Below are 22747 nucleotides of genomic sequence, written 5' to 3'. Positions count from 1 at the left end.
TTTAGTAAGATGAAAAATCCTATATTATTGTAAACTGATCCTTGGATAAATAAATTAATAATACTAACACTGTGTTACATAAGCCAATGGTAACCTAATGACAGCAGAAAGATGCAAGAGCGTTAAATTACAATTTACATAAATATGAGGGGACTCCAAAAGGTAAACTGCACATTATTATGACAAGTGATACAACTGTTATTGAATGCTGCACTACATTTCAAAGTGACACAAATATATGACACTATTTTTCAACATCATCACCAAGTCTCTGTAACCAGCAGTCAGATAGTTCTGCAGAGCATTCAGTTCCTTGATGATAGAAATCTGCTCCTTGGTCATGGAATCATTTGAGAACCACTGCATGAACATACTCATCACTGGTGCATCTGTGTGCAATTTAGACTTTTGCCCACAAGAACTGCACTGTCCCACCTACTCCTACTTTGGAGTACATTTCCAGTTCCCGAGCCATTTCAGCCCCACACTGTGAAGCACCTGTTAACTGTATCGCAACAGACCCGTGTGTGCAGGAAACCCAAAACATGTACTCTATACTAACACTGTGTAGCTGGTTTCAGCTAATAATTTTGTGAAATTTTGTTGGTACTGGTAATAGCTGTGGTGTAGTAGTATTAACATGAGTAGTTGCTTTCTTAATAGGCAGAGAATTTTGAGACCATTACTGTTAGTTCTTAAATAGTTCTACTGATGTAACTGAACTTTGGTAACATAGACATATAGTTTTTTCAGTAACTGCAAAATTTTACCATGAGTGAGAAGTGTGGGCTCTGTCATAGGTTTGTGAGTAGTGGGTTACGGTGTGGGATTTGTTCAAAGTATTTTCATTGGGGGGAATGTAGTGGGGAAGCCAGTGGTCATTTTACTGAGATCCTCTCCTGGGAATGCAGAATCTGTAGTAGAAATAAGTTGACAGAGGAGCAGGAGAGTAAGATCTGTGCCCTTCAGGTGCAGTTACAATGTTCAAAGGAGGAACTAGATAGGTTGAGGAGGGTGAAGGGTGGTGGGGAATGGGAACTGGCAGTTGGCAAGAAGGCAGCTAGGAAGAGGAGGTATTCAGACAGTTTTACTTTGCATACATGCAATAGATATGACCAACTGTCAGAGTTGAATGGAGAGGAGCCTCCTATAGCTGTAGATGTAGGGAACATGCAGCAGTCCTCAGCAATTAGGAGGCCTAGGTTAGTCGCAAAGTCTAGCAGAAAGAAGAAGGTTCTGCTGCTAGGTAGTTCTCACGGTTGAGGTGTGGGCCAGCAGTTGCAGGAAGTGTTGAGGAGTAAGTACCAGGTCACCAGCATTGTGAAGCCTAGTGCAGGGTAGGCTCAAGTGACTGACAGCATAGGGGAGTCATGTAAGAATTTTACAAAGGAGGATCAGGTAGTGATAGTGGGTGGAGCAGGGAACAGTCTCGATAAGGACAGGGAATATGATTTAGGTGGTGACCTGGTAAAGATAGCTACTCAAACTGGTGGACTAATGTGCACTTCGTGCAACTGTTTCAGTGTCATGATCGACCTCACCTTAATGCAGCTGTTAGGCGCATTAACATGGGGCTGCGGAGGGCGTTGATGGCAGAGAGCATGGGTCACATCTCAGTGGTGCCAGTTGGGTCTATCAGTAGATCAGGTTTCACTAGGCATGGCCTGCACCTCAATAGGTATAGGAAGGGGATGCTGGCTAAGCTTATAGGTGACAGTGTAGTGGGTGATGGTGGTGGTGGTGGTGTCACTCATGGAAAAATTCCTGTAGTAGTTGGTGTTAGAGGTGCACCTTTTTTAGATTGAAGTCAACTGATAGGTATACCTGCTTAAAGGAAGTTCCTCTAACTAAGGGCTCACCTACCGAGGGTGTAATGTTTCCAAGTAGAGAAGGAATTAGCATATTTCATCAAAATATAAGAGGTATTAGAGATAAAGTTAGTGAACTGCTTATAGATGTTGAGCATGAAATTATTGGTATATCAGAGCACCACTTAAATAATCTAACAATTCAGAGGCTTCCTTTACCAGGCTACAGATTAGCTGGCTGTTTCTCAAGGAGTTCCTTGTGGGGTGTGCGAGTGGCTCTGCATGAAAAAAACAGTATTCCATTTGAGTCCATATATGTATCACGACACTGCACCAAGCAGATATTTGAATGTTGTGCAGTGGTAGTTGAATTTAGTGAAACTAAACTTCTAATTATTGTTGTTTATAGGTCCCCTAACTCCGACTTCAGAGCATTTCTGCTCAAGCTAGAGAGGGTTATTGATTCACTTTGTAGGAAGTACCAGAAACTAGTTATATCTGGTGACTTCAATATAAATTTTGTATAAGATGGTGCAAGAAAAAGGAAGTTGGTAGATCTCTTAAATTCATGCGATCTGATGAAAACTGTGTTTTTTCCAACTAGGGTGCAGGGGAACAGTAGCACAGCCATAAACAATATTTTTATTCATTCTTCATTACTAGATGGGCATTGTATTAGTCAAAGTGTGACTGGCCTTTCAGAGCACGATGCACAAATTTTAACACTAAAAGGCGTTTGTACTCAAACCAATGTCATATTTAATTACAAACTATGTAGGAAAGTTAATCCAACAGCAACAGAGTTTTTTAAACCTTGTCAAGGAACAAGAGTAGCAGGATGTTTATAGTGACGATAACATAGATGATAAATACAATGCTTTCCTTAACACATTTCTCATGCTCTTTGAGAGTTGCTTTCCATTAGAACATTCTAAACATGGTACTAGCAGTAATGGGCAGCCCGGGAGGCTGACTAGTGGGGTAAGGATATCATGTAGAACAAAGCAGGAATTATATCAAAATGTTAGAAGTAGTCACAATCAAGCTACAGTAGCCCATTCCAAACAGTATTGTAAGGTGCTTCAAAATGTTGTCATGAAGGCAAAGAGTATGTGGTATGCAAATAGAATAGCTAATTCACAGGCTAAAATTAAAACCATATGGTCAGTTGTGAGGAAGTGTCTGGTCAGCAGCACAAGGTCGATGATATAAAGTCAGTTCGCAGTAAAAATATTTCTATTACTGATAAATCAGATATATGTACAGTATTTAACAATCATTTTCTGAGCATTGCTGGTGAATTAAATAAAAATTTAGTTTCTACAGGAAATTTTATAACTCTCTTGGCAAATGCCTTTCCGAGATTGATGTCTGAAATACTCCTCTGTGACACAGACAAGAGGAGATTGAGTCAATAATTAAATCACTGAAGACAAGGACTCTCATGGTTATGATGGACTGTCTAGCAGAATATTAAAGTACTGTGCTGCACATGTTAGCCCTGTATTTAGCCATATTTGTAATTTTTCCTTTAGGAATGGTCAGTTTCCTGAGCGATTAAAGTACTCGATAGTAAAGCCGCTTTATAAAAAGGGCGAAAAGGATAATGTAGATAATTCTAGATCTATTTCTATGCCATCAGTATTTGCAAAAGTTATTGAAAAGGCTATGTATGTAAGGATAATTGATCATTTTATATCACACGATTTGCTATCAAATGTACAGTTCGGCTTTAGAAGTCGTTTAACAACTGAAAATGCTATATTCTCTTTTCTCTGTGTTAAACAAAAGGTTTCGAATGCTTGGCATATTTTTTGATTTAACTAAGGTATTTAATTGTGTTGATCACAAAATATTGTTCCAGAAGTTGGGCCATCACAGAATACGGGGAGTAGCTCATAATTGGTTCACCTCTTACTTTAGCAACAGGCAGCAAAAGGTCATTATTCACAATGTTAATAATGGCTGTGATGTGGGGTCTGAGTGGGATACTGTCAAGTGGGGGGTGCCCCAGGGATCAGTGTTGGAGCCACTCCTGTTCCTTATTTATATAAATGATATGCCCTCTAGTATTACGGGCAACTCCAAAATATTTCTGTTTGCTGATGACACTAGCTTGGTAGTAAAAGATGTTGTGTGCAACATTGGCTCGGTTTCAAATGGTGCAGTACATGACCTCAGTTCATGGCTTGTAGAAAATAAACTAACACTAAATCACAGTAAGACTCAGTTTTTACATTTTCTAACACACAATTCAACAAAACCTGACATTTTAATTTCACAGAATGGGCATATGATTAGTGAAACTGAACAGTTCAAATTTCTAGGTGTTCAGATAGATAGTAAGCTGTTGTTGAAAGCCAACGTTCAGGATCTCGTTCAAAGACTTAATACTGCTATTTTTACTATTCGAACGGTATCAGAAGTGAGTGATCGTTCGACACGAAAATTAGTCTATTTTGGTTATTTTCATTTGCTACTGTCATATGGTATTATATTTTGGGGTAACTCTTCTCATTCTAAAAGGATATTTTTGGCTCAGAAACGGGCGGTTCGGGCAATAAGTGGTGTTAGTTCACGAACCTCTTGTCGACCTCTGTTCACGAGTCTACGTATTTTGACATTGGCATCTCAATACGTATATTCATTATTGTGGAACTTACCTTTTGAAGTCCCCCACATAGTAGCAAATCAGTACAAAATGAACACATGTGATCTTAAAGTGCAAAGGTTGTGTAGCTGTAGTATAAGGGAACTATAGACATTGTAACTGTGGAAAGAGATCAAGAGGCATAAATTTTGGTAGCAAGACTATATAAATCCAAATGATGTTGTTGTTGTCTTCAGTCCTGAGACTGGTTTGATGCAGCTCTCCATGCTACTCTATCCTGTGCAAGCTTCTTCATCTCCCAGTACCTACTGCATCCTACATCCTTCTGAATCTGCTTAGTGTATTCATCTCTTGGTCTCCCTCTACGATTTTTACCTTCCACGGTGCCCTCCAATGCTAAATTTGTGATCCCTCGATGCCTCAAAACATGTCCTACCAATCAATCCCTTCTTCTAGTCAAGTTGTGCCACAAACTCCTCTTCTCCCCAATCCTACTCAATACCTCCTCATTAGTTACGTGATCTACCCACCTTATCTTCAGCATTCTTCTGTAGCACCACATTTTGAAAGCTTCTATTCTCTTCTTGTCCAAACTAGTTATCGTCCATGTTTCACTTCCATACATGGCTACACTCCATACAAATACTTTCAGAAATGACTTCCTGACACTTAAATCTATACTCGATGTTAACAAGTTTCTCTTCTTGAGAAACGCTTTCCTTGCCATTGCCAGTCTACATTTTATATCCTCTCTGCTTCGACCATCATCGGTTATTTTACTCCCTAAATAGCAAAACTCCTTTACTACTCTAAGTGTCTCATTTCCTAATCTAATTCCCTCAGCATCACCCGACTTAATTTGACTACATTCCATTATCCTCGTTTTGCTTTTGTTGATGTTCATCTTATATCCTCCTTTCAAGACACTGTCCATTCCGTTCAACTGCTCTTCCAAGTCCTTTGCTGTCTCTGACAGAATTACAATGTCATCGGCGAACCTCAAAGTTTTTACTTCTTCTCCATGAATTTTAATACCTACTCCGAATTTTTCTTTTGTTTCCTTTACTGCTTGCTCAATATACAGACTGAATAACATCGGGGAGAGGCTACAACCCTGTCTCACTCCTTTCCCAACCACTGCTTCCCTGTCATGCCCCTCGACTCTTATAACTGCCATCTGGTTTCTGTACAAGTTGTAAATAGCCTTTCGCTCCCTGTATTTTACCCCTGCCACCTTCAGAATTTGAAAGAGAGTATTCCAGTTAACATTGTCAAAAGCTTTCTCTAAGTCTACAAATGCTAGAAACGTAGGTTTGCCTTTTCTTAATCTTTCTTCTAAGATAAGTCGTAAGGTCAGTATTGCCTCACGTGTTCCAACATTTCTACGGAATCCAAACTGATCTTCCCCGAGGTCAGCTTCTACCAGTTTTTCCATTCGTCTGTAAAGAATTCGCGTTAGTATTTTGCAGCTGTGACTTATTAAACTGATAGTTCGGTAATTTTCACATCTGTCAACACCTGCTTTCTTTGGGATTGGAATTATTATATTCTTCTTGAAGTCTGAGGGTATTTCGCCTGTCTCATACATCGTGCTCACCAGATGGTAGAGTTTTGTCATGACTGGCTCTCCCGAGGCCATCAGTAGTTCTAATGGAATGTTGTCTACTCCCGGGGCCTTGTTTCGACTCAGGTCTTTCAGTGCTCTGTCAAACTCTTCACGCAGTATCTTATCTCCCATTTCGTCTTTATCTACATCCTCTTCCATTTCCATAATATTGTCCTCAAGTACATCACCCTTGTATAAACCCTCTATATACTCCTTCCACCTTTCTGCCTTCCCTTCTTTGCTTAGAACTGGGTTGCCATCTGAGCTCTTGATATTCATACAAGTGGTTCTCTTCTCTCCAAAGGTCTCTTTAATTTTCCTGGAGGCAGTATCTATCTTACCCCTAGTGAGACAAGCCTCTACATCCTTACATTTGTCCTCTAGCCATCCCTGCTTAGCCATTTTGCACTTCCTGTCGATATCATTTTTGAGACGTTTGTATTCCTTTTTGCCTGCTTCATTTACTGCATTTTTATATTTTCTCCTTTCATCAATTAAATTCAATATTTCTTCTGTTACCCAAGGATTTCTATTAGCCCTCGTCTTTTTACCTACTTGATCATCTGCTGCCTTCACTACTTCATCCCTCAGAGCTACCCATTCTTCTTCTACCGTATTTCTTTCCCCCATTCCTGTCAATTGTTCCCTTATGCTCTCCCTGAAACTCTCTACAACCTCTGGTTCTTTCAGTTTATCCAGGTCCCATCTTCTTAAATTCCCACCTTTTTGCAGTTTCTTCAGTTTCAATCTGCAGTTCATAACCAATAGATTGTGGTCAGAATCCAAATAGCAAGATTAATTTCTTTACTCCTTGATTTGATTCAATAACTGTTCTTCAGTTATAAGATAATTCACTTAACATTCAGTACTGTTCTGTGGCATCACATTTTTGAAGTTTCTGTCCTGTTCTTACCTGGTGGTAAGTGGAGGTTTTAATACAGAAGTAGGATAAAGCTGAAGGTCTAGTCTTCAGTGGGAAACTTTAGCTATGATGCTGGAGACAGATTATATATCTGTACAATTGCCATGAAGAGCAACATGTTTGTCCTTCACACATTCTTCCACAAAAAAGCAATAGGAAAAGGAAATGGTAAGATCAAACTCTGGAAGAATATGGAATAATATGAGGATTAATTAAGGTATAAATTCAGCAGCTTAGAAAATGAAGATTATACAGGTACACACAAATAGGCCACATGTACCAGGCATTTCAAAATGAGTATCAGGGTGTGGAGGATTTGCAGCATTTATTACATTCAGCTTACAATTAGAAATAATCTACATCTACATGGTTACTCTGCAATCCACACTTAAGTGCCTGGCAGAGGGTTCATCGAACCATTTTCATACTACTTCACTACCATTCTGCTCTCAAATAGCGTGTGGGAAAAAGGAACACCTAAATCTTTCTGTTCGAGCTCTGATTTCTCTTATTTCTATTATGATGATCATTTCTCCCTATGTAGGTGGGTGTCAACAATATATTTTCACATTCGGAAGAGAAAGTTGTTGATTGAAATTTCGTAAACAGATATCACCGCACAGAAAACCGCCTTTGTTTCAGTGACTGCCACCCCAACTCCCGTATCATATCAGTGACACTCTCGCCTCTATTGCGCGATAACATGAAACGAGCTGCCCTTCTTTGCACTTTTTCGATGTCCTCTGTCAATCCTACCTGGTAAGGATCCCACACTACACAGCAATATTCCAGCAGAGGATGGACAAGTGTAATGTAGGCTGTCTCTTTAGTGGGTTTGTCGCATCTTCTAAGTGTACTGCCAACAAAGCACAGTCTTTGTTTCACCTTTCCCACAATATTTTCTATGTGTCTTTCCAATTAAAGTTGCTCGTAATTGTAATTCCTAAGTATTTAGTCAAATTGACAGCACTTAGATTTGTGCAATTTATCGTATACACAAAATTTATCAAATTTCTTTTAGTACCCATGTGGATGACCTCGCACTTTTCTTTGTTTAGTGTCAATGGAAACTTTTCACACCATACGGAAATTCTCTCTAGATCATTTTGTAATTACAATTGACTGTCTGATGATTTTACGAGACAGTAAATTACAATGTCATCTGCAAACAATCTAAGGGGGCTGCTCAGATTATCACCTAGATCATTTATGTATATCAGGAACAGCAAAGGGCCTATGACACTACCTTGCGGAACACCAGATATCACTTCTGTTCTACTCGATGATTCACCGTCTATTACTACGAACTGTGACCTCTCTGAGAGGAAATCACGAATCCAGTCACACAACTGAGCCGATACTCCATATGCACACAATTTGATTAACAGTAGCTTGTGAGGAACAGTATCAAAAGCCTTCTGGAGATCTAGGAATATGGAATCGATCTGAGATCCCTTGTCGACAGTCATTACTTCATGGGAATAAAGAGCTCGCTGTGTTGCACAAGAATGATATTTTCTGAATCCATGTTGGTTATGTATCAATAAGTAATTTTCTTCAAGGTGATTCATAATGTTCGAGTACAGTATATGCTCCAAAATCCTACAGCAACTTGAGGTCAGTGATATGGGTCTGTAATTCAGTTGGTTACTCCTATTTCCTTTCATGAATATTGGTGTGACCTGTGCTACTTTTCAGTCTTTAGGAACAGACCTTTTGTCAAGTGAGCGATTGTATATGATTGCTAAGAAAGGCACTATTGTGTCTGCATACTCTGAAAGGAACCTGATTGGTATACCATCTGGACTGGAACACTTGTCTTTCTTAAGTGATTTGAGTTGTTTCGCAACACCTAAGATATCTACTTTTATGTCACTCATGCTAACAGCTGTTCTGGTTTCGAATTCTGGAATATTTACTTTGTCTTCTTTCATGAAGGAATTACACAAAACTGTATTTGGTAGCTCCGCTTTAGTGGCACCATCATCGGTAACATTTCCATTGCTATTGCGCAGTGACACTATTGACTGTTTTTTTGCCACTGGTGTACTTTACATAGGACCAGAATCTCTTTGGGTTTTCTACCATATTTTGAGACAATGTTTCATTGTGGAAACTATTAAAAGCATCTCCCTTTAATGTCCGCACTAAATTTCGAGCTTCTGTGAAACTTAGCCAGGCTTGGGAATTTTGAGTTCTTCTGAATTTTGCTTCTGCAACAGTGTTCTAACGTGTTTTGTGTACCATGGTGGATCAGTCCCATCTCTTATTAACTCATGCGGTATGAATCTATCTATTGCTGTCGATACTGTACCTTTGAATTTGAGCCATATCTGGTCTACACTTACATAATTAGCTTGTAAGTAATGGAGACTCTCTCTTAGGAAGGCATCAAGTGAATTTTTATCTGCTGTTTTAAATAGATATATTTTGCGTTTATTTTTAGTGGTTTTGGTTGATACGGTTTTGAGCCTCGCTACAATGACCTTGTGTTCATTAATCCCTGTATCCATCATAACGCTCTCTATTAGATCAGGATTATTTGTGGCTAAGAGGTCATGTGTGTTTTCGCAACCATTTACAATTCATGTGGGCTCATGAACTAATTGTACAAAGTGATTCTCAGGGAAAGCATTTAGTACAATTTTGGAAAATGTTTTCTGTCTACCATCAGCTTTGAACATGTATTTTCGCCAACAAATCGAGGGTAGATTAAAGTCTCCACCAATTATTACTGTATGAGTGGGGTACTTATTTATAATGAGATTCAAGTTTTCTTTGAACCATTCAGCTATTATATCATCTGAGTCGGGGAGGGGGGGGGGGCAGTAGAAGGAGCCAATTATTATTTTGGTACAGCTGTTGAGTATAACCTCTATCCATAGCAATTCACAGGAACTATCTATTTCAACTTCACTACAAGATAAACCACTACCAACATACACACACACACCACCACCTACTTTATTTCATCTGTCCTTTCTGAACACCGTTTGTGCCTCCGTAAAAATTTCGGTAGAATTTATCTCCAGCTTTAGCCAGCTTTCTGTTCCTATAACAATTTCAGCTTCAGTGCTTTCTGTTCCTATAACAATTTCAGTTGCAGTGCTTTCTATCACCACTTGAAGCTCTGGTACGTTTCCAGCACAGCTACAACAATTTACAACTACAATACCGACTGTTGCTTGGTCGATTCTCGTCGTTTCTTTGCCATGTACCCTTTGAGACTGGAGCCCTTTTTGATCTTTCCCGAGACTGTCTAACCTAAAAAACCACCCAGTCCACGCCACACAGCCCCTGCTACCCGTGTAGCCACCTCCTGTGTGTTGTGGACACTTGACCTATTTTGCGGGACCCAAAACCCCACCACCCTATGACACAAGTCAAGGAACCTGCAGCCTACACAGTCGCGAGACACTCCACTCGGCTCTGTACCACATGTCCGCAGTCGGTCCTGCCAACGATGCTGCAGATGGTGAGCTCTGCCTTCATCTCGCTAGCAAGACTGGCAGTCTTAACCAACTCAGATATCCAACGGAAACCAGAGAGAATCTCTTCTGATCCATAGCGACACACATCATTAGTGCCAACATGAGCCACCACCTGCAGTTGGCTGCACCCTGTACCCTTCATGGCATCCAGAAGGACCCTTTCCCCATCTTGGATGACTCCCGGGGTATGCACACGGAGTGCACATTGGCTTTCTTCCCACCCTTAGCTCCTATATCCCTAAGGGGCTTCATCACCCTCCTAACATTGGAGCTCCCAATGACAAGCAATCCCACCCTCTGTGCTTGTCCTGACCTCTCAGGAAGACCGGCCACTGCCGCAACAGGTGAGGCCACTCTTGCTGGATCAGAAGTACTTCCAGCAGTGGGCAGTACCTCAAACTTGTTACAGAGGTGTAAGGGTACAGCTCTGCTGCCAGCAACAACTTTCACCTTCCGCCCAGGGATCTGCAACCCCGCCACGTGTCGAGTGGCAGAGATGCCCAAATCCGAGGGTGCAGTGGCATCAGAGATCCCAGGTGATGCTACAGGTTCCAGAGGCGCCAAAATGCTTGCCTCGGGTGTCCCAATGTCACCGCCGCTCAGGACAACAGCCTGGAGCCTGTCAACCACAGGCAACACAGCTTCCAGCTGGTCAGATGGTGGTCAATTCCCCCTGAATCTGTACACAACAGGCGCAGTCCCTATCCATACCTAAAAAAAAATTTCCCCTCTCTTTTATCTCAAAAGCCGTTCAAAACAAACAGAAGACTGATGACTATGTAAATTTACACTATACGGGTATTAAAACTCTAAACTACTATAATACGCCCGGAATTTGCGAATTAAACTATACAAGTACCCAAAAACATGCAAAGAAATTAAGAATTAAACTATGAAACAAATAAGTGTGCTAACAGTATGACTTGCTGCTGGCTGTTGCTTATCCAATGGCGGCAGGGAGCTCAAATGAAAAAACAACTAAAACAGTTTTGTTTGTATCATCGTGCCGGAGTGCATGCACTGTTTCCTGTGTATTCTGTTAGCAAGTGCTAGTAGCAAAAAGAGATACTTGTGAAAAGAAAGCTTTTTGTGTTTTATAGTTTGTAAGGTCTGAATCTGTAGTTATGGTGCAACATGCATTCCATTTTACATTCCACTGTAATCCTCCAAGTGATAACATCTGTAGATGGTATCATCAGCTTGAAGAGATTGATTGGTTTGGGGTATAAAGGGACCAAACTACAGGGTCATCAGTCCTTTGTTCCTCAAGAAAACAAGTCTCAAGGTAAAACAATTAAAAACAAAGGAGTTGAGGGAAGTAAAAGGAGGTAAACCCGACAGGGAACCACACCAAAAGAGAAAATGAAAGAAGCGAAAAAAAAGGGGGAAACATACACTAAAAGGAAAGGTAGAGGAAGGCAGTAAAATGACATAGCGGATGGCTTGGGCTGGCTGATCACAAGGACAAAAAATGATGAGCCAGTCGCTCTGCAACATACTAAAATCACCAGCATAAAAGACAATGCGAGAAGACAAACAACAAGGCAAACAAAATGCAAAATAAGAGCAACAAAGACGTAAAAGGAAGGGAGGGTGGAGGCCTCGGAGAGTAGGCCAGGCACCCAATCTTATATGGTATGATAAAAACCCCTCCTCGTGAATAAAACGTAAAACTAAATCGGCCGTTGAGGCATTGTTGCCCACACTGTAGGTAGAGTGCTGGGAAGGTTAAAAGTCCGCCACAGAGTGGCTAAAATTGGGCGATCCAGCAAGAGGCAGACAACAGTTATACAGGAGTCACGACGATAGCAAGGTGGGTCCTCGCAACGGAGGAGATGACCATGTGTTAGCCAAGTATGGCTGATGCGGAGCTGGCAAAGGACAACAGAGTCCCTGCAAGTGGATTGCATGGATGGCTGCCACACATTTGTTGTCTCCTTGATAACATGGAGTTTGTTTGGGATACTGAGGGTGTGCCATTCAGTATCCCAGATCGCAAAAACTTTGCAGCAGAAGACCAATCAGAGATCAGTCTCCAGCAGGCTGATCTCCAGAGTTGGTTTATCGGTAGTCTTTTTTTGCTAGGCTGTCAGCAAGTTCACTGCTTGGTATGTCGAGATTCCTGGGATCCAAATACAGGTCACTGAATGTCCACTGTCCCTGAGGGCATAAAGATACTCCTGGACAGTCATTACAAAAGGGTGTTGAGGGAACCACTGGTTGAGAGCTTGTAGGCTGCTAAAGGCGTCACTACAGATGAAAAAGGACTCACTGGCACAAGAGCGGATATGCTCGAGGGTACAATAGATGGCTATCAACTCTGTAGTGAAAGCACTGCAGCCATCCGTCAAGGAGCACTGTTCAGTACGTACATTGTGAACGTAAGTGAAACTAGCAAGACTGTCGACCATCGATCCCTCGTTGTAGACTATTTCTGAGTCCTGGAACTCGCCGAGAAGAGAGAGTAATTGCCGGCAGAGGGCCTAACGTGGAACGGAATCTTTTCGGCCTTGCGATAGGTCTAGCTGAAGTCATGGCCAAGGTATGGACCATGGAGCTGTACGGAAATGGACCTGCAGGAAAGGTGGTAGGGAGAAAATGTCAAGTTCATTAAGAAGCGAACAGACATGGACGGCGAGGGGATTCCCAGTTCTGGGCCACCGTTGCGGTAGATGGATTGCCGTGTTAGAAAAAAGGAGACGGTAATTCAGATGTCGGGGCAAACTATGAATGTCGGCAGTATAATTTGCAAGCAATAGTTGCCATCAGAGCCGCAACGGAAGAAAGCCAGCTTCCTAAAGGATGTTATTCACGGGGCTCATTCGGAAGGCTCCCGTCGCGAGCCAAATTCCACAGTGGTGGATAGGGTCCAGCAAGCACAGTGTGGAGGGCAATGCTGAATCAGAGTCAATATGAGACTGTAAGAGGGCTTTGTACAGCTGCAGTAGTGTAAGAAGATCAGTACCCCAGTTGGTGTGGCTCAGGCATCAAATAATATTAAGGTGCCGCCACTGTTTGTCCTGAAGATGGGGAAGCCAAGTTAAGTGGGCATTGAATACCTGTCCCAAAAAGCGTTAAGGGCCAAAAAGTGGGAAACTCCTTTTAGTTGCCTCTTATGACAGCCAGGAATACCTCGGGCCTATTCTAACCCTCAGACCCGCACGGCGGAGCTTGAAGAGACCTTCTGTCTCCGCAAAGGAAACAGTGTGGGATGACCAAGAGTGGCTGAAGGGCATGCTGAACAAGTGAGTCAGTCTTATGAAATCAGTTACGAAAGCTAGTCCTGAATTTGCAATTCCGGTGACGTGACTGTGGAAACTTATGGAGATGCTTATAACTATGTCCTTATCGTTTACAGTTGTTAAAGCTCTAAACCTACAGACTATGGTTAGTGTGCCAATTTTGCAAATGAAATGTTGCTACACGATGATGAAGATTATCTGAATCATGTCATCTTCAGTGATTGACACTTCACCTAAGTGGAAATGTAAACACACATAATACAAATCCCCTTAACATGGTACAGTTGCAACGAGACACCCCTAAATTGAATGTTATTTGTGTCATATCTTGACAGAAAGTTTAAGTGTGAAGCAACTGTAGCTGGTGGCTCTTTTCTCAATTGGAAGAAGCTGAACCACAGAACCCTATTTGGCAGCAAGATGGTGTGCACACCTGACTCACATAACTGAGTACACGACTGGTTAAATGGCATAGTACCCGACCACCAGACTGGCTGCCATGGGTTGGATGACACAGTCTGTTTTGCATGGCCTCCACATTCATTCAATCTGACATCCTGCGATACCTTTGGTTGTTCACAAAGGATCATGCATATGTGCTTCCACTACCTGCTGATCAACCCAATTAAACAAACGGGACTGAAGCAGTTGTTGCAACACTGATCAGTGTTAGGGAAGAACTTGCCTAGCGACTTAATGTGTGCTGTATGGTGAATGGTACTCACATTGAACACTTGTAATGAAAACTGTTTCGGTTACTCTTTCATTTGATATGTTATTGATAATTTTAAGTTGAATGTAGTAAATGCTACCAAGCCTTAAAACGATGATATTCATGTAAGTATTATAACCAGAAAGTGATAATATATATATTTAAATGGACAAAACTATAGCCAACAGAAATGTCTTTCAAACAAGTGAGAAATAAAAAACATGATGACAAAAAAAACTTTTGTTTGATACACATTACATTTCATTGAAAATGAAGATGACACAGTAACTAAAATAATAAGACAATTAAGCAAACAGAAGCACCACCCGCAGGAAACACAACAAGAGTCAGGAATTACTGGGGAGGCAAACCACCTCAGATTGCTTATTGTCTGTTTTTTATTACCAGTTTCGCTCTGTCAACAAGACCATCTTTAGATCCTCGTAGCCTGGTGGTGTGGTACAGTCAGATGGAGAACTTTTGAAGTCATTCTCTTGCTGGCAGAGCGAAACAAGTAATACTGCGTTTTATTGCACAAATATCTGAAGATCCCCTCATAATAATAAAAACAAATAAAAACCTGTGGTGATCTGTCTTTACATTAAGAAAGAGAACTGCACAAGCACTGAGATATTTCTTTAAAAAGCATGTATATTTCACAATGAATAACAAAAACATGTTGTTATTAATGCCATTCAAGACATGAGCAAAGGAAGGGCGTCTGTAGAGTTTCAACAAAAAAAGGGGATCCTGTGCTAATGGCAACATGTAGATGTCAGCTTTTCAAACAATGGAGCTACCCCTACTTATTCAGGCCTACGTAGTTCATTAAGAGGCCTTACGAGACTGTGTGCACTATCCTTACAGACCTATCAATGAAAATACCCAGGGAGTACCATGAATTTAACCAAGGTCTTTTACTAGACAAAGATCTATGGGTGGTTTACTTTGTCAGTTCCACAGGATTATAGAAATGCACAACAAATTCCAAGACACTAAAAGAAAGGCACTATGTTCCACTAAAATTTAGGGAATATGGCACCACTGAGCAACATTATGAACATTTTATTTCATCACACAAATTATGAAAGTACCACAATGGCAAACATCACTGAAACATGGAAACATTTAAAAGAATGTGAGCAACTGTTTTTTCCCAGTATCATGAATAAAGCACAAATGGTGATGAGGTATAATAGCCCCACGTGTCCTCCACTATGCAGCACTTGTATGTTTGTAGAGGAAACCAGATGTAATGTTGAACCTGTGATGGAGATTACACAAAAATTTTTGTGTAGTTTATTTTTAAGGGCCACTTATATATGAGTAATACTTGTCCACCGTATATGGGCAGGAGACTGAGGTCTGAATGTCAACTTTACAATTAATGGAAGATTTGACTGACTGGCAAAAGAGTATTAAAGAGAATCAAATAAAGGTACACCAAGACAGGTGGCACGACTTCAGTGTGAACACTAGGATCACAATTTTGTGCACTTCCGTAACTTACACATTGCCGTTTCCCCTCGAATACAAAACAAGAAAAATTATAGTACTTATGGACGAATGCAGAAAATTGTTCCTTTTGTTTATGAAATGACAGTACAATACACAGGCGGTGAAATGATGCAAGTAAAAGGTACTTTGTATCGTTATGGTTTACTGAGAATAATGTACAAATACAGTTGAGAAAGTGCTAAGTAAATATATTATGATGTTGTAGCTATAGTTTCTTACTAGTACAAAAGAGTGTGACGCAAGGCTAAAGATTTTTTATAGAGTTTACAATCACTTAATTTTTTTCGCGTAACTGGCAGTCATGTTGACAACAACATTGCTATTGAATATACAACGGGATTATCACAAATATTTCGACGGCTTACAGTGATAACAAAAACATACTTTTTCTCCTGAACGGCAGTCGTTTTCTTTGCTTCTCAATTTGGATCAAATAACATTTTTTTTTAATTTAAGACACAAAATGAGGTATAAAGGTAGACAAGTGTTCAAATTGCATTTTCTTGTTATTATCGTCGCAAAAGTTATTAAAACGTACAAAGTTAAGTACCGAGACGTCCATCTCACAGTAACAACCCAAGATTAAATAAAACGCCGAAACTTTTGCAGCAGTTTATCAATTTATGTTACGGACGAAATTTACTACACATATCTTAAAAATGTGTGATACTGGAAGCATACAACTTCTACAATAATGCTCATATCCTGGCAAACAGCTCAAAATAAAGTACTTTAAAGTACTAAAATACCATACCTTTAACCTTGGAGGATGGTAATTTCGTGCATTTGTCATCGTCGTCAAATCTGTCAGACGAACAGTAGCCATTTGTATCTAGTGAAACAACATGAAAGGTGGTAAATAGCAGATACAGCATGAAAACCCAATTCATATCAAAGAAATAACGTTCTCTCGTTGTATTTCGTTTAACACCAAAGTGACAAACACTCCGCCACAACACGACACAGTCCCGTTATGATACAATAACGGGAATAAACCAACGTTATCACACGCAATAACCTGCAAGAAATAACCAAACGCGAGACCACCCAGTCACATTAGTGTTGACATACAACATTTGACAACAAAGTAACAACCGTAGCACACGACAAAATTCCCTCTCCCATAGTATATGCAGTATGCACAGAGATGCCGCCGGATGGTGGTATAATATCTTTGACGCAGTTACCTACTTTCATTTAAATTAGCATTTTTATTTTATAAAACGCTCTTGAATACATGACATGACGTTCTTTTTATTATGAAAGTGTTATGCGATCTCTCTTCCGTTCATTGATGTAGTGTGCAGCATGTGATAGCTTCAAAGGCGCCGTGTTTACTAATCTCCCACAGTACGACTATACGTACGGCAACACGCGCCTTGTCTCGGAAGTTAGCCCATCGTAGTCCATCTGGTTCCTGTTATAGAAATTGATCTTGTTCTTTCGTGTCTTCTTAATTCTTATTTCGTTGTTTGCTTTGTTTTATGGCACACTTCAAAGTTAATAAGCTCCTGGTATTTTCTTCCTTCTCCTTCTAGACATACCAAATAACTGAAACCAAAAAAGGTATTTTGTTTCTACAGGGAGAAAGCCTACACCACGCATAAATTAGACCGTAAATCGATAAACGTGCTTTAATGAAAATTATTTCAACAGTGATAAAGTCAGAATTATTTGACGAGAAAAATAATGTTCGATGTTATTGGGTACTTAGGAAGAAAACAAAATACAAAGGATAAACCAAAAGGGCTCTATTTACTGCGTTATTGATACTGATAAATGTGTTTGCAAGTACATATTTTCGAGCAAATAAATATATATATTCTGAAATGTTATGATGACACTTTTCCTATTCTGTCAGTTCTTAGACGTGTAAAGCATTTACTACACGACCTTTGAGAGGAACTTCCACTGTCAGTTCTGCTTTGGTCATTAATAAACACTATTATCATTGCCTGTTCCTGCATTTTGTTACTATATTTCGATTTTTTATGAAAAACTTTCACCATTCAGAGGCTTAGCTGCACAGCAGACAGTTATCACAGCACACTCAGTTTTGGCGCTGAAGTGTAAACTAAAGTGGTCACTCGAAGCAGACGAGATTAAGTACGTGAATTAAACGCCAGGGGCACTCCAGTACATACGCCTGTCTCGAGAGTCAATTAAGACTAGAAAGTCGATCGCGTAAAACTATCATCGTGCCGACTGCTTAAGGGCAAGTGTACAATGGCTTTCTTAGTGTAGAACCCACTCAGGTCTTCCGAAATTGAGTAATTCGCCATGTGGTAATCTGGTCGCGCATGGTAGCTGTTTTCTGGCCATGGAACTAAGCTCCAACATTGCTTGTCCGTCTAATGTGAATTTTGGCTCTGACAAACCTACTTCTTATCTGAAAGGATACATTTCTCTTTTACAGTGAGCGTGATTGTTTCGGCCGTGTAAGAGACTCACTGACGCACCCTTCTCGCTCCCGGTGCTTTTGTAAATCGGAGAGGAGTCGAATTGAGTAGAAAATTTCTTGCTGTTTAGGTTTGGTAGTCCATGCTCGGTAATACTTCTGCGATTATTTTTCTATTCCATCATCTTTTGTGATACCCACAGTTTGTCTGTACTATAATGATTATTCGTCTTTAGTCTTCTCGCTGAGTGTCATAACTGCGGGAGAGCTGTTGTGTAGTGGTGGTCGCGACTTAGACACGCCTATAGTCTGTTACAGCGTCAGGGACAGCGTGGTATGCCATCTTATGGGACTCTTGGCCATAGTGCCTTTGGAGCTGTGCTTCTACGCGCCACAAGGCCGATACCACCTTTACTGAGGAGGTCGCATCTCGTCAATTTATGTACCTGTAATCTGTTAGCTGTTTCATGTAACTGCTGTTTACTTCATTCTAAAGTCCTAAGCAGTCAGTGGAGGTCGGCACTCGTTAACTTACATAAACGTAATCTAGTAACTCTTTTATGTAAGTGCTGTTTTTCTCATTCTTAGTTATTCTACACTCCTGGAAATGGAAAAAAGAACACATTGACACCGGTGTGTCAGACCCACCATACTTGCTCCGGACACTGCGAGAGGGCTGTACAAGCAATGATCACACGCACGGCACAGCGGACACACCAGGAACCGCGGTGTTGGCCGTCGAATGGCGCTAGCTGCGCAGCATTTGTGCACCGCCGCCGTCAGTGTCAGCCAGTTTGCCGTGGCATACGGAGCTCCATCGCAGTCTTTAACACTGGTAGCATGCCGCGACAGCGTGGACGTGAACCGTATGTGCAGTTGACGGACTTTGAGCGAGGGCGTATAGTGGGCATGCGGGAGGCCGGGTGGACGTACCGCCGAATTGCTCAACACGTGGGGCGTGAGGTCTCCACAGTACATCGATGTTGTCGCCAGTGGTCGGCGGAAGGTGCACGTGCCCGTCGACCTGGGACCGGATCGCAGCGACGCACGGATGCACGCCAAGACCGTAGGATCCTACGCAGTGCCGTAGGGGACCGCACCGCCACTTCCCAGCAAATTAGGGACACTGTTGCTCCTGGGGTATCGGCGAGGACCATTCGCAACCGTCTCCATGAAGCTGGGCTACGGTCCCGCACACCGTTAGGCCGTCTTCCGCTCACGCCCCAACATCGTGCAGCCCGCCTCCAGTGGTGTCGCGACAGGCGTGAATGGAGGGACGAATGGAGACGTGTCGTCTTCAGCGATGAGAGTCGCTTCTGCCTTGGTGCCAATGATGGTCGTATGCGTGTTTGGCGCCGTGCAGGTGAGCGCCACAATCAGGACTGCATACGACCGAGGCACACAGGGCCAACACCCGGCATCATGGTGTGGGGAGCGATCTCCTACACTGGCCGTACACCACTGGTGATCGTCGAGGGGACACTGAATAGTGCACGGTACATCCAAACCGTCATCGAACCCATCGTTCTACCATTCCTAGACCGGCAAGGGAACTTGCTGTTCCAACAGGACAATGCACGTCCGCATGTATCCCGTGCCACCCAACGTGCTCTAGAAGGTGTAAGTCAACTACCCTGGCCAGCAAGATCTCCGGATCTGTCCCCCATTGAGCATGTTTGGGACTGGATGAAGCGTCGTCTCACGCGGTCTGCACGTCCAGCACGAACGCTGGTCCAACTGAGGCGCCAGGTGGAAATGGCATGGCAAGCCGTTCCACAGGACTACATCCAGCATCTCTACGATCGTCTCCATGGGAGAATAGCAGCCTGCATTGCTGCAAAAGGTGGATATACACTGTACTAGTGCCGACATTGTGCATGCTCTGTTGCCTGTGTCTATGTGCCTGTGGTTCTGTCAGTGTGATCATGTGATGTATCTGACCCCAGGAATGTGTCAATAAAGTTTCCCCTTCCTGGGACGATGAATTCACGGTGTTCTTATTTCAATTTCCAGGAGTGTATGTCAGTTTGGTACCATTTGTTTTTAAACTGGCGAAGGTTTTTTAAATTGCTATGGGAAGCCACTCCCATTGTAAACTGCTCATTCTTTTTGTTTAGTAATTAATTTAATGTGGCAGTCCCCCCTTTTTTTTAATGTTGGGGGCTGTAACGGCACTATCTTTGTGCACCTAGCACTTGGTTTGCCCACAGTTGACTGTACTTCGTATGCAAAGAGCCTATATACCAACAGATTGTTTTTAGTTATTCATTATTTTCTCAGGTCATCGCCATGTTGTGTCTGTTTGTTGTGTTTGGTGTTACCAGTCAAATCTTGCAAGAGGAAAAGAATATAATTTGTGCTGCGTGGCGTAAACCTCATGCTTAAGGGATTTATCCCTGCCAAACATTCTGGTTGTGCATTGTTAACTGTGACCTCTCTACCTCTCTTGCATGGGGTCCAGAGGCAGCGCCTAGTGCTGGTATTTCATATTTGTTATTTTTTTGTAATTCTAAAATAAAGGTTGTGTCACCCTAGTTTCATGGTTGTTTAAATGTTGAGTCAACCCAGTGGGGAAAGTTTGTAATGTTCTTGTCAAAGGCAATGGAAAATTGAATTTTACTTATTTGTACCCATTACTGTTCTCCCAACTGTGTCCTTTGTTAAAATATATACAGCCTGTGGCTCAAATGATGATAACATTTCATCATGATTTTACATTAAAACTTTCCAGTTTGTGAGTTTGTATATGAAGAATTATAATTTGATGAAAGGTCCTATTTAATTTTATAACCAGTGTCATATCCAAACTGTTTTTCAATCTATAATTGTTGTTTATTGTAAGTGCTGCTGGTCTCGGATATTTTTTCTGTTAGGATATACAGTGTTTTTTTGGTAATACAGTTTGTAAAATGGTGAATGATGTGTACTTTAAACCCTGACCCAGTCATTTCACATGTTTGATTTTGGTTAAGCCACACCCTTGGAAGGTGTCATTTCAAATACAACTGCACTCTCTGTCACGAATGAGTTTGTTCGATTTTTTGAACCTTAAGCTGATGTTCTTCCTGAGCGGACATGTACATACTCACAGATATTGAAGTTTTTATTAATGAATACAACAGACAGAACAGGATGACTTACATTTGGTCAAGAAAGGAAATGTGCATTTTAATAGAGCTAACATAGGAATTCTACATGCATCCGTTTTCGTGAACAAACTGTATGGTTGTATTGTATTGTATTGAACTAGGGACCTAGAAACGATGGAGAGGCTTCGTCTCCACCATAGCCCTCAGTGGTTCACAACCCCACAACATGCTACAGCAGTCCACTCACTCCACCGCCGCCACACACCGTACCCAGACAATGGTAACCCCAAATGCTTGCGTGGTAGAGTAATTATGGTGTATGCACACATGGAGACAGTGTTTCTGCAGCAATCGCCGACATAGTGTAACTGAGGCAGAATAAGGGGAACCAGCCCACATTTGCCGGGGCAGATGGAAAACCGCCTTAAAAACCACCCACAGACTGACCGGCACACTAAACCTCGACACTAATCCACCAGGAGGATTCGTGCCAGGGACTGGTACGCCTTCCCGCTCAGAAAGCAGTGTGTTAGACCACACGGCTAACAGGGCGGGCAACTGTATGGTTTGTGAGCCAAATAAGCCGACAACTATCGCTAGCGAATGCAAAATGACGAAAATCAGTTCCATGATCACGTTGTGTCTTGTGACGTGACATATTCCATGTGCGTACACATCAACATGCCCAAAGTCAGTGTGCCTCACCACAAATTCGAGCCATGTAACCCCCTTGACACTGAGAGAGGTGGTCGTCGCTGCCCAAGCACCACTAGTCCCAGCTTACAACTCCCCATTGAAGCATCACGCTTCCTCGATCACAGCACCACCACCACGCCCCCTAGGTCACAGTGCACTCTATCTGTGGCCCCGAACTCATGTGCAGGCAATTTGTAAAAGACTCAACCTGCCCCACCAAAACTAGAAAAGGGAAGGGCCCTCTCCCTCCCCTTTTTTTTCTTTGATAGAACAAACTAATTCTCCTTGACTTGGCTCATGTGAGCCTGCAACAATCTACCCCTGTGGAAAGTGTGCAAAAGAAGATTAACAGGACTTAATTTCTGCAAGATCTCAAAGGGACCGAGAGACTGCAGATCCAATTTACTGGTGTAATCTGCCTCCCTTTTTAAGGTGGTATTGGGGTTCTGCAGAAAAGCTCCTTCCCCTACTTTACCTTTAAACTCTTTATGACCACAATAGTAATGCCTCACTAACTTCTGATGGTTAATATTTTAGTGGTCAGTGAAAACATTGCAGGCAGTATTTTTCTGAGTAAAGTGTTAATAATTTGTCAACATTCTGCATGTTTTGATCACTGATTTTCTAGTGTAAAACATGCATGTTGGTAACACT

The 22747-nt window shown here is 41.7% G+C and overlaps 1 protein-coding gene across 1 annotated transcript in view; it reads right to left on the bottom strand.

Moving 5' to 3' along the window:
- Window positions 1-17051, bottom strand: part of LOC124721598 (O-glucosyltransferase rumi homolog) — a 147287-nt gene extending 130236 nt beyond the window's left edge. Inside the window, exon 1 of the mRNA XM_047246650.1 lies at window positions 16665-17051. Within this exon, the coding sequence (XP_047102606.1) occupies window positions 16665-16800 (136 nt within the window). The 5' untranslated portion in view covers window positions 16801-17051. The remainder of the gene's footprint in view (window positions 1-16664) is intronic.
- Between the last annotated feature and the right edge of the window lie 5696 nt (window positions 17052-22747).

Source organism: Schistocerca piceifrons, chromosome X, assembly GCF_021461385.2.
Source record: "Schistocerca piceifrons isolate TAMUIC-IGC-003096 chromosome X, iqSchPice1.1, whole genome shotgun sequence".
Taxonomy (NCBI): domain Eukaryota; kingdom Metazoa; phylum Arthropoda; class Insecta; order Orthoptera; family Acrididae; genus Schistocerca; species Schistocerca piceifrons.
The sequence above is the reverse complement of the archived record's forward strand: the minus strand, read 5'-3'. Positions and strand labels throughout refer to the sequence as shown.